Source organism: Alligator sinensis, unplaced genomic scaffold (genome assembly GCF_000455745.1).
Source record: "Alligator sinensis unplaced genomic scaffold, ASM45574v1 scaffold982_1, whole genome shotgun sequence".
Lineage (NCBI taxonomy): Eukaryota > Metazoa > Chordata > Crocodylia > Alligatoridae > Alligator > Alligator sinensis.
The window spans coordinates 1,012,634-1,024,278 of record NW_005842470.1 but is presented as its reverse complement, the minus strand read 5'-3'; the positions used below and the strand labels follow the sequence as shown (position 1 = coordinate 1,024,278).

At 41.9% G+C, this 11,645-nt stretch overlaps 1 protein-coding gene across 1 annotated transcript in view; it reads right to left on the bottom strand.

Annotated features, from left to right (window-relative positions):
- The window catches only part of JAK1 (Janus kinase 1), a 96,140-nt gene that overhangs the window by 27,260 nt on the left and 57,235 nt on the right, over nt 1-11,645 (bottom strand). Inside the window, exons 5-6 of the mRNA XM_006030878.3 lie at nt 10,494-10,617; nt 799-952 (exon numbers count right to left, since the gene is read on the bottom strand). Of these exons, the coding sequence (XP_006030940.1) occupies nt 799-952; nt 10,494-10,617 (278 nt within the window). The remainder of the gene's footprint in view (nt 1-798; nt 953-10,493; nt 10,618-11,645) is intronic.

Sequence of the window (11,645 nt, the reverse complement as noted above, 5' to 3'; positions counted from 1 at the left end):
AAGTTTTATACTGTAGATGTGGTCACGACGTGGTTTCTATGCAGCTTTAATTTGAATGTGGGCCCTACCACATATTCAAATTAAAGCTGGATAGAAACTAGCTATAGAGATGTTACACATTTTCAAGCACTAACATTATAGCTGGACAGTCATTTTTATCATGTGATAATTACTTTGTATTTGTGGCCAGTCTTTATTTTTGCACATGTGGCCAGTCTAAATTTATTCTGTGATTAATCAGTCAGCTGCATAACATATGTAGTGTATAGCAGGGGCCTTAGTTATATTTTACAAGGACTCAGACTAAACGTTAACACTGCACAATTTCTATAATAGTACACAAGCATGCCAAGTTACTCTTCAAGTTAGTCTGCTGTTATTAATCAGCTAGGGAACTGCAGGGGTTGTAAACGTTCAGACTGTAGAATGGGTACCCAAAAGAAAAGGTTCAAGATCTGTGGTGTGGGACATTTAAAGCCAGACTAGACATATTACTATAAAACATACTGCGAAAAGAACCATTCCGTACTGAGAGGAGACTAAACAAATCTCTCTACATCTCGTCTTCTATGGGCAAATTATTTTCTATACAAGAATAAGCTGTGCAATAAACACAGCATGGAATTTTCCACCAGACTGTTCCACACCAAACAAACCCATCTGAACAGAAAGGGATCAGAATAAAATTATATAAAACTTCTCAGCAATGTTTATTCTGTTTTAACAATATTTATGGACTCATATGACCATTCCAGCCCAGGAGAAATGCCTTGGGGCTCTCTTATGTACATCCCTTACCTGGGCAAAAAGGTATTCTAGTGAGTGTCCATCAAGTATTGGGCTTCCATCTGGCAAAATTTTCTTCTCATAAGCACTCTTTGATTTCTTTGGCGTATGTCTACAGACGGATGGCTCATTTTCACTTGTCCCATGCCAGTTGGTAAAATAAAACCTTGAGAAAGAGAGTAATACACTTTAAAGTTATTGAGAAGAGCTATGTTTATTTTGGATGCATGTTTTTAACTATTCAAATAAAATGGTGGCTATGAATAAATAAACCATCTTTCTACTCTGGGCTTTAAAAGTATATTGGTCCAAAATCCTGGATTGAAAGGACCAGTGGAAAAATTTCATTTTAGGAGTTGAGATTTTCATGTTGTTCACAACTTATGCCTCGTTTGTAAAGGTTACCCATTATCATTTAACATTCTGCCTTTTCCTAGCTGCCTACCAAATAAACATACACTAATTCTAAGGTACCTGTGCTTGCCACAATCTCAGGAAGTTTTTTTGATCTAGAACCAGTGATGTGATATCTTGCAAGTAAAATAGGTTGCGACTCATCACACAGATTTAGACAGACAAGGTTAAAAAAGACTGCCAGGCTGTTACAGATATCTGTGCAACATGAAGTCCAGCATTCATCGTTAGCATTGTTTCTTAGTCTTCTTGTTTGAGCTAACACGAATCCTGTTCTTCATATGGTATCTTGAAATTCCAGCTTTCGTTGAACGATAGAAAATTAGGATTGGAAGGGGACCTCTGGAGGCCATCTAGTCCAACCCCCTGCTCAAGCCAGGACCATCCCTAACTAGATCATCCCAGTCAAGGCTTTGTCTAGCCAGGTCTTAAAAACCTACAACGATGGAGATTCCTCAACCCCTCTGGGAGTAACCTGTTCCAGTGCTTTACTACTGTCCTTGTGAGAGATCTTTTCCTAATATCTAATCTAAGCTTTCCTTGCTGCAACTTGAGCCCATTGCTCCTTGTTCTGTTGTCTGCTCCCACTGAGAACAGTCCAGCTCCATCGTCTTTGTAACCACCTCTCAGTTAACTAAAGGCTGCTACTAAATCCCCCCTCAGTCTTCTCTTCCGCAGACTAAATTAAGGCCAGTTCCCACAACCGCTCCTCATAAGTCATGTGCCCCAGCTTCCTAACCATTTTCGCTGCCCTCCGTTGGACTCTCTCCTATTTGTCTAAATCCTTTTTTGTAGTACACAGTCCTCTAGATGTGGCCTCACCAGTGCTGAATAGAGAAGAAGAATCACTTCCCTTGATCTGCTGGCAACAAACACTCCTATTAATGCAACCCAGAATGCTGTTAGCCTTCTCCACAATAAGGGCACATTGTTGGCTCATATTCAACTTCTTGTCCACTGTCACCCCCAGGTCCTTTTGTGCAGAGCTGCTGCTTAGCCAGTTGGTCCCCAGCCTGTACTAGTTCATGGGCTTGTTCCATCCTAAGTGCAGGACTTTGCACTTGTCCCTACTGAACTTCTGAACCTTTGGTCCAATCCTCCAATTTGTCAAGGTCTCTCTGAATCCTAGCTTTACCCTCCAGCATATCTACTACCTCCCCAGCTTGGTATCATCTGCAAACTTGCTGCTTCTTCATTTTCTCATGTCCTGTTGAATAAGCTTTAGTTCAAGCGCCCTCACTGCCATTTTGAAGCACAAGGACGCTGATACACAAGACGCTGTGGCACTTTAAATGGTGCAGCTCCAAGAGTGCTGTGTCCCGTCCCCCCTCTCCAAGCACGTGTAAAAGTACCCCTACAGAATAACAAGGATAATCAGTCAAAACCCCATGGCTGTTATAAGAGCAAGTTATGCCTAACCAAATTAATTGATTTCTGTAATAAAGTAAGTATCTTTGTAGATGGGGGTTGGGGGGAAGGGAGGAAGAAGCAGGGAATTTGACGTATCTTGTCTATCACGCTGTTTTAGTAAACTAAGGAAATACAGGCTAGATTAAACTAATTGGGTGATAACTAGTTGGATAATCATGCTCAAAGAGCAGTTATCCACAGCTCAATGGGATGAGGTATCAAGTGGATCCAGCACTCTTAAGTACCCTCAGTAGTGGATTTGGGAATGGATTTGAACACCTAATTTTGCAAATCTGCCCATGATAACCAAGATGGGTGAGGTAGCACACACTTCAGAGGACAGGATGATGATTTAAAGTAGCTTGATAAATCAAAAAACGGTTGTAAATAAATAAATAGGAAGAATTTCAGAAAAGGAAAATACACAGGAACAACTAGACACAAATGTGAAGTGAAGTACTGAAGAAAACTCTCTGGGAGCGAGCTATGATGGTCTGAATAACTTAACACTATCCTGAAAAAAAGGCCAGGATAAATTAACAGAAATTAACAAACAGAAGAAAACGTTGAAAGTATGTAGACTAGAGATGAGAAGATTGAACACGGATTTGAGAAGTCATAGAATCATAGAAGTAGGGTCGGAAGGGACCGTGTAGATCTTCAAGTCCGACCCCCTGCCTGGGCAGGAGGGAAACTGGGCTCAAGTGACCCCAGCCAGGTAGGCATCAAGCCTCCTCTTAAAGACCCCCAGGGTAGGAGCCAGCACCACTTCCCTTGGAAGTTGGTTCCAGATCCTAGCTGCCCCGACTGTGAAGTAGTTCTTACGGATGTAAGTCCTGAAAGGCAAAAGGGGTTATCAGAAAGAGGATAATGATGAATTATTTTCTTTATCCACTTGGGCAATAGGTTTAAATTGCAACAAGGGAGAGTACACTGAGAACCAGCGATCTGACGTGCGGCACACCTTATACTCCAGACACCCCTCAGAAAAATATCAGTTCCTTTCTTGACTACAGAAAAACAATAGAAAAAATCTTCTGTTGCAAAGAACTGAGAATGACCAAAACAAGTCAGAGTGTTCTTGACACTATAGATTCCTATCTGAAATATCTAGGTTTATTTTGTGAATCATGTGTGATTCATGCTGTTTACGTGCCTAACAGCAGTGCTGTTTATACACCTGATTTTGTGCAACACCCTTAAAAGGATCTAGTGGCACCTTTGTTGAGAATCACTGGGTTAGATGTTAGCATTAGGAAGAACTTTCTAAATATGAAAGTGGCTAAGCACTGGAGGAGAGAACCTAGAAAGACTGTGAAATCCCCATCACTGGAAGTTTAAGTGCAAGATACAAAAACACTTGTCTGGAATAGTTTAGACAGAGATTATCCTGCCTTAAGCAGAATTAGACCATATGCTATCCCAAGGTTTCTTCTAGACCTATTTTTTCTTTGAATGTAACTGGGGTCCTAACCTCTGTTAAACTCTCTCTGAAGATCCCTGATAAACAATTCAAACAGAAATAACTTTTTAAAACTCTAAGTGACTTTGTATAATAAACTTACCCAAGCGCAAAGTTCTAAGAATGATCTCTAACAACATTAAGCTGAGTTGAATTGGTTAAACTGTTAGGCTGGTCCTCTTGCCATTGTTTCACATGTCTCTACATGTGAGTTAACATTATCTAAGGGAGTAAGAGCTGATTCTAATGTGAGTGTCATACAGCATGCTCATGGATGTCCGAAAAAAGCTTGACAGGCTTTAGAACTGTGACCATCTAAACCTACATAGTAAGTTAACATACAATGTACTTCTGTGGTTGAAGTGCGGAAAGGAAAGGTACTTTAATATATGTAAAGGTCAAGTCAACATGGTAAACTATAAGAGAATATGCACATCTGGGAAAAAAGGTCATATGCAAAAAGCTACATTAAAATAAAGCTAAAAGCTTTGGCAGAAAATGTTTTGGCACATGCTCAGTAAATCAGTCTACTGAACAAAACCACACATTTTTCACAATACAAAATAATTTTAAAAACCTCCAAAAAGTACTACTTCACTTCTGGATTCTTAACTTACAATGTACAAAATGTACTAGATGCCCTTCACCACCAATAAGAAACACAGGATGTGGCCAATGAGTTTCATTTCTGACATGACAAAACAAAAGGGCATAATAGAAAACTGTGGGGCTGGGGGAGAGGGGAGGAGAGCAAAGAACTTCGACAGTTACTCAGCAGAGGCTTGTGAATAGTACACAGGAGCCAAAAATATATGTTTTAAATAATTGATGAAAGCTATTCCCTCTGAATCATATCTGATTAAGTGGGGGGGGGGTCGTCTTATGGGATTTGGCTTCTAATGCTGCAATGATATCTGCATGTGTGGGGCTCAAAGCAGCTTTTGAGATTAATGAAAATGACATTTCAGTCAGAACATCTTTTCATTAAAGGTGGTTTAATTATCTGCATCATAATTCAGTACACTAAAAGCAAATGCAATATTGTTAAAGAAGAAACTGCCACAGCTGAGACTTCCTATGTTATGTTTCAGGTTATTTCCCCTTCTTCCCCGATAAACGCCTATAAAGAATCGAACAATACTCGGTGGGGGGGGGGGTAGTTATATCGGTTTTCTCCTTTAAGAATAAAAGGGCACTGATTTCAGCAAAGTTCCAAAACTACTGTCAAAATTAGGGCCTCTTTGTGTGAGACATTGCAGAAACACAGTAAGAGAATCTCCCTGCCCTGAAGTGTTTACAATTTAAACAGACAAGGCAAACCAGTGCCAGAAGGCAGAGCACATTTAATTGCAATTTTACAAATGGAAACAGGCAGAGACATTTAAGCGACATGCCCAAGGTAAGTCTGTGGCAGAGCTGGGGATGTAACCAGTATTCTAAAGGCAACACATTAGGACACAATGGGCAGACACAAGTTGGCCTGCTCATTTAGTCAACTTCATAAAACAGGTTTATTTTTGCAACATACTTTATATTTCCTTTGGTGAAATTAAATCAATAAAAGATACATTTTTAAAAACAAGAGTAGACTCCTTTTAGCTACTGGAGAAGTCCAACTCCTGCATCATCCTGTGTACCAGTTAACCACAATATTACAAAATATTGTGGTTTCTTATGCTGTAGACGTTTATTGAGTGGAGGAAATAAGGGGTTTAGTCATGAAGTCTATAGTAAAAAAATAACGGCTTATTAAAATATAACCATGTGTAAATAAGACGTCTCTGAAGTGCAGCAGTGGATAAGTTGAGCTCTTAATACTGACAGATGATGAAAAAAGGGCATGCCATGAGAAATAAAATTTGAATCTTTCACCGGTATGAGAAATAAAATTTGAATCTTTCACCGGTAGAATATAGCTAAATATCCAAAGAATTTGAAATGTGTTGGCCACATACCTTACTCATATGAAATATTACAGTGAAGAAAAGGTATTTTAAACATCAAATGTTTGAGTGACAAAGAACGGCAGAATTAAAGTGGCCTAGGCAACCTGATCTGCCACCCTTGCCTGCATCCAGATGAGCATAGCTGTCTACAGTGCCACATACCACACATCTGCAGCGCCACATACTGCACGTTCAGTTGTTTTCTGCACTGCAAAGGAGCAGTGCAGAGTTTTTTTGAACCCTGAATATCCAGGGGTCAAAAAAACCTGTGGAGAGTAAAAGTGGAGCAGTCCACGCACAAGCAGCATACACCACCCAAAAGCAGAACCAGGCTGCAGCTACCAGCCAGGCTCTGCATGGCAGAATCACTGCTGCAGCAGCCCCGGGAGGCCTTAAGGACCCCAGGTAAGGCTGCTGCAGCCTGCTCACTGTTATCTCCGGCCTCCCCTACCGCCCCCAAGGTAACTTGCTATGCGCCAGAGGGCATGTGGCACAGGCGTTCCCTGGGGATAACTAGCAGTGACGCAAGATGCGCCACTGCTAGTTGTCCCCAGGGAACCAAATGTCCATACCACATGTGGATGGGGCCCCTGTGTCTATTATGACATAATCTTTAATACACAGTGCTTACTTAATGAGCAGTTATATGGTACTTTTTGTTCTTAATTTTCAATTCACAGCCCTCAAATTTATGTAATGCACACTATTCAAACTCTCTGTGAAGACAAGGTTCTTCATCACCGCATGGGCCTTTTCTACGGCACTTGGCAGACAAGGAGACTAGACTGAAAAACGTAGCATGTAGGATCAGCTACCTAAGCAGGCTGGAACTAAGACAAGGAGCCAGAGGAGAGCAAGGGAAAGGACTGGAACAGGCAGAAACTGTATGGATGGAAGAGGAAGGAAGCTTGTGGGGAATGGGAAGATATCTGTGCCCACTGGAAAGACAGAGCCTGGAAAGGAACCTTAAGATCTTTGAATCTCACCAGTACTCTGCTGTCAGCAAATGATTATCAGTTAGTTTTATATCTTCAGTATCCCTTATCAACATGTGACAACTGTCCATAGCTGTAGCGGCAGAGTTCTGTAGATCCACAGGTTTCAACTCTACCCACAAATCACTGAAGTGCCACGATGGTACCTGTAGCAGGGCACTAGGGTGCCTGCTACTTGGAGAGCTGGGATAACCCCTCAGGTGCTGGTTGCAGAGGCAACCAAAGGGAACTAATGACTCACCCCTGCCTAGCCAGCTGACAAGAAGGGGCAGGGCCTGGCTCCTATATAAACCACAGGCAGGAGACCAGGAGGCAGTTCCCTACCAGCAGCCAGAGAAGGAGCTCTCGGTTAAGGAAAGAGAAGAGAAGCTGGATGCGGAAGCAGTGTCTGTCACTGCGGCGAGATGGAGCACCCCCAGTAGGTTTGAGTGTAGTTATAGCTGGGCAGCTTATGTTTACGTTATAGCCAAGAGGCTTGTGTTGTGTTGCTATTTGTTAGACCGGTGGTTTGGGTGAGGCTATTAGGGATTGGAGGAGGCCTCATAGGGGACTCTCAGCGGTGTGGGGACCCCAGCGCCAGTGAGGGCACAGCATTCAGGGTGCACAGACCCCAGCCCCAGAGAGGGGCAGTTGAGAAGCCCCAGAGAAGGGGAGGTTGCTGAGAAGCCCCAGTGCGGCCCCTGAGACAGGGCGGCATTACTCAGGCCCTGGAGAGAAGGGCGCGGGGAGAGAGAGAGGGAGAGGTGGGACAGAATAACGTCCATTACATCTGCGAGGCTTGGGGCGTAGTATGGGGGTGGTAGGAGCCACGCATAGCCCCTAAGGCTGGAGGTGTACGAAACACCCGAGACAGGAGAACCGTGGCCAAGAGGACAGAAGGCAGCCTCCCTATACAAATATATAAAATCAAAGACGTGGCAGGTGAGAATTGGAGGGTGCGACTCAGCAGCTTGGCACAGTAAAGGAGGCAGCAGGGGAGAGCACGGAGACCCTGACGTTCCTCCTGTTACAGTACCATTTGATGACATTTCCATGGTGTTTTGTTTTCAGTTTGCTTTATTAGAAAAAATGAATCTAGGGAATCCTAACAACAGGCAGTGTGTCTGGTCCTGCTGGGAGTATGCAACAGAAACGAAAAGTTGTAATTGTGGTATTTTCCTCACTGACTCAAAGCAAAACCACAACAACACTGTATATGCAGGATATTATTTTTAGGACTTGTGAATTTATTCATGGAATGTAGTTAGTTTAAACAAAGAAGCATGATGCTTTGAGCCAAGGATTCAAATTCCCACAACTGCATTTTTTTTTTTTTTTATGTCCGATTTTATGTATATGTTCTCCTTTAATGCTTTTGCCATGGTAGTTGTGTCTCCTATAGACAGTATCAGGGGAAAATGCCTCTTAGTTTTCAATGTAATCAGAAAAAACATGATGTTTTCTCGGATGCTATTGACCTGACTGTCCTCCAGAAGCAAATAAAAATCAACTAATATTCCATAAGAGGCCATTAGATTCCCTTGAGCTTCTCTCAGCCAGTCAGGTCACTCAATTCCATTATAGTCTGGTATTAATCTACTGCACTTAATCATAGCTGTTTAAACCTAAGATTACTTCATATTAAGATTAGCTAAATGAAAGAAACAGACCAGATTATGTATAATAATTAGAGGAAACAGGTTATTGCAATCACTGTGACATCTTCTATTAGACCAACTAAATAGTTGGAAAAAAGTTCTTTGCAAGCTTTCGGGCACAAATGCCCATCTTCAAGCATTGGGAGATTCTGCCTGAAGAAGGGCGTTTGTGCCTGGAAGCTTGCAAAGAACTTTTTTCCAACTATTTAGCTGGTCTAACAAAAGATATCACATCTGCCCAAAGAACCTTGCCTGCCTATGTCCTTAGACCAACATGGCTACAACCAACAACCCTGCAATCACTGTAGCATTGCGGAAAGCTATGTGTTTTTGCTGACTTACCAATATTTATTTTCCTGACTAAGATCACTGCCTTGCTTTCATGCTTCGCTAAGCAGAAAAGCAACTCTGATGCAATGTGTGTTAAATCAGAATTGTAATCTCTTAAACCTCAAGGCTCAAAGTTTCAAAGCAGCTTTGTCCTGGCCTCCTTTTCTGGTTGCACAAGAGCCATACATACCATATTCTATCCACCCAGGGAAAAAGCTTCCATCTATAAATTATTCTTGGGACAACTAAGCCTTGTACATGTTGTTTCTTTCACCAGCATTTGCACATGAAAATTCACAATCGGGTATTTTTATATTTGTGAAATGGTGTGCGCACAAATTAAGGTTCATTTTTAAAAATTCCACCTCCGATCTTACACCAAATCCCACAGATTTTTACTTTATACTTTAATGATAGCAGGGGTGTCTGATAAAGAATATATGCTTGGAGATCTGCCTCTTAGAGTTAACAGGGACCCAACTCTAAATGTCAGCTTAGGAAAATGTGAAAATGCCCGAAGAATCTAGAAAAATTATTCCTGAAGTGATAGCTTGTTCTCTAGATGACTATACTACATCTTGAGCATTACAATCAGATTGGTATAATGGTATGAAATTAAGAGAAAGATATATGCATATGGGGAGTTCTACCACATGCAAAAGGGAAAAATACTCCCTTGGCTAGAGTGATGGTGGCTCACCGGCTGCTACTATGGTTGCATACGCTCTCCAGAGAGTAAGTAAAGAAGAATGGCTGATGTATTCAAGCAATCCCAGATCTATCAATCCCCTGTGGCTCAAGAATTTGTCCATGAAGTACAATTTGAGGCAGGGCCTGTTCAAAATTTTTTGATTTTTGCTACCACCCTCCTCCCCTCAACCCTGCATACACACAGTAGACTCATTTCTCTACAGCTGAGGGTGGGGTTTTTAAAAGTACTGGCACCCTTCTGTTCCCCTTCTAATTAATGATAAAACATTGACTAACTACTTGGGTATACAGTTAATTCGATGCTGAGCCATTCTGAAAAATCATACCCTACACATAGGGTGCACATATGGCAGATGTGGTCTCTATTGGTTTCAGTTTCCCCATCTCAAATGGTGATGATTATTCCCCTACCTCCAAGGGGTATTTTTTTTAAGCTAAATTAATCAATACTTCCAATATTCTGTGAACACCTCACACAGAGAAGAGTACAGAAACGTAGGCTATGATGAGATGATCACTATGATGAAACAGTGGTTCTCAACATTGTTCATTATTATTTAGACCAGTGACCAATAATGTTGTGGTTTTGAGTTCCTGGGGTTTTCTAATGTTCTCAGAGTTTTTTAAGGTTGTCATAAATACACAGCCCCTCTCATTAATCACCCAGTTAATGTGTAGGGTGGATTGATATTTGGTTTTTCACATGAGTTCAGTATGAGGTGTAATGGTAGCCCCACAGTTCTTGGAAAGACCCGTATATTGGTCTACTGAAATAATCCCATCTTTCAGCTATCACACTTACCTCATGCGATAATGAAGCCGGAGTGCTGTTTTCTCCTCTATTTTGAAGACATGGTTTGGTGCATACCAGAGTCTTTTACTCTCTTCAAACAGTGCAAAAAGATTGTGGCACAATGGAGATATAGCTGTTGAACAGAAAGAAAGAAATAATTGGCTTTGCTAATCACCCACAAAAAATACACTGATGAAATAAAATTATTTTTTGCATTATGGAGAGGCACGAGGGTTGGGGAGGAGAGAGAGAGGGGATGATTAAGAATCAGGCATGGGTGTAGCTAGCAATTATGGCACACTGAGAAGATCAGAGGGAGGGTGCCATGCACGCCCACCCCCCCTTTTCTTTGGCCACTGTTCTTGCACCCCTGCAAATCGGTGTCTAAAGCTGATTTTATTTCCCCCCCCCCAACCATTTTGTTGGTGGGGTAAGGTTACAATATACCCTATTTTTGCTGAAACAGCTCTGTTTTTAAACACTTGTCCTCAGTGTCCCATCAGCTTCTTCATCCTTTTGTTCCATTTTCGGTAAGAATGTCATCCATGGTGGCAGTTCTCTCAAGCCAGGCAGAGATTGGGGGGGGGTGCTGATCCTCTGGCATCCTTCAGTTACCCTCCCCTCTACCCCCAAGCTTACCCCTGGCTATTTGGTGTATTTAGCTGACCAGAGAAGGGAGAAGTAGAGTGCTGCAGGATGCCTTTAAGAAGGAAGTGCTAAGTACCCCCCCGCACAACAACACTTTTCAGGTTGCTCCATTTTGAGACTCAGGAAGTGCAATCACCTTTAATTAAGAGGAACTGAGAAGCACAGACATTGCACATGATGTATAAAGATTTTTAAATGTTATCTTCCAGATTGTTTTTAACATTAGTAATACACATCTTGATTTCCCCAGATTCTGCTGGCAGAATGCAACTCCAGGGACAGTGACCTAACAAGCTAAATAAAGTCTCAGCTGAACTTTCCCCAATTCATGATATTAGGGGTATTCTAGCAAGACTTTTCACAACTCTGACATGTTTTACTACAACAAGAGAAAGAAACAGACTCCCACAATGAGAAAACAGTAGCTGGGGTGGTGTGGGCATTAAAGTGCATGGTTGCCAGCCCAGGGGTTGCAAGTTTGAGGTCATAGCAGTAGTGCTCATGGCACAGCCT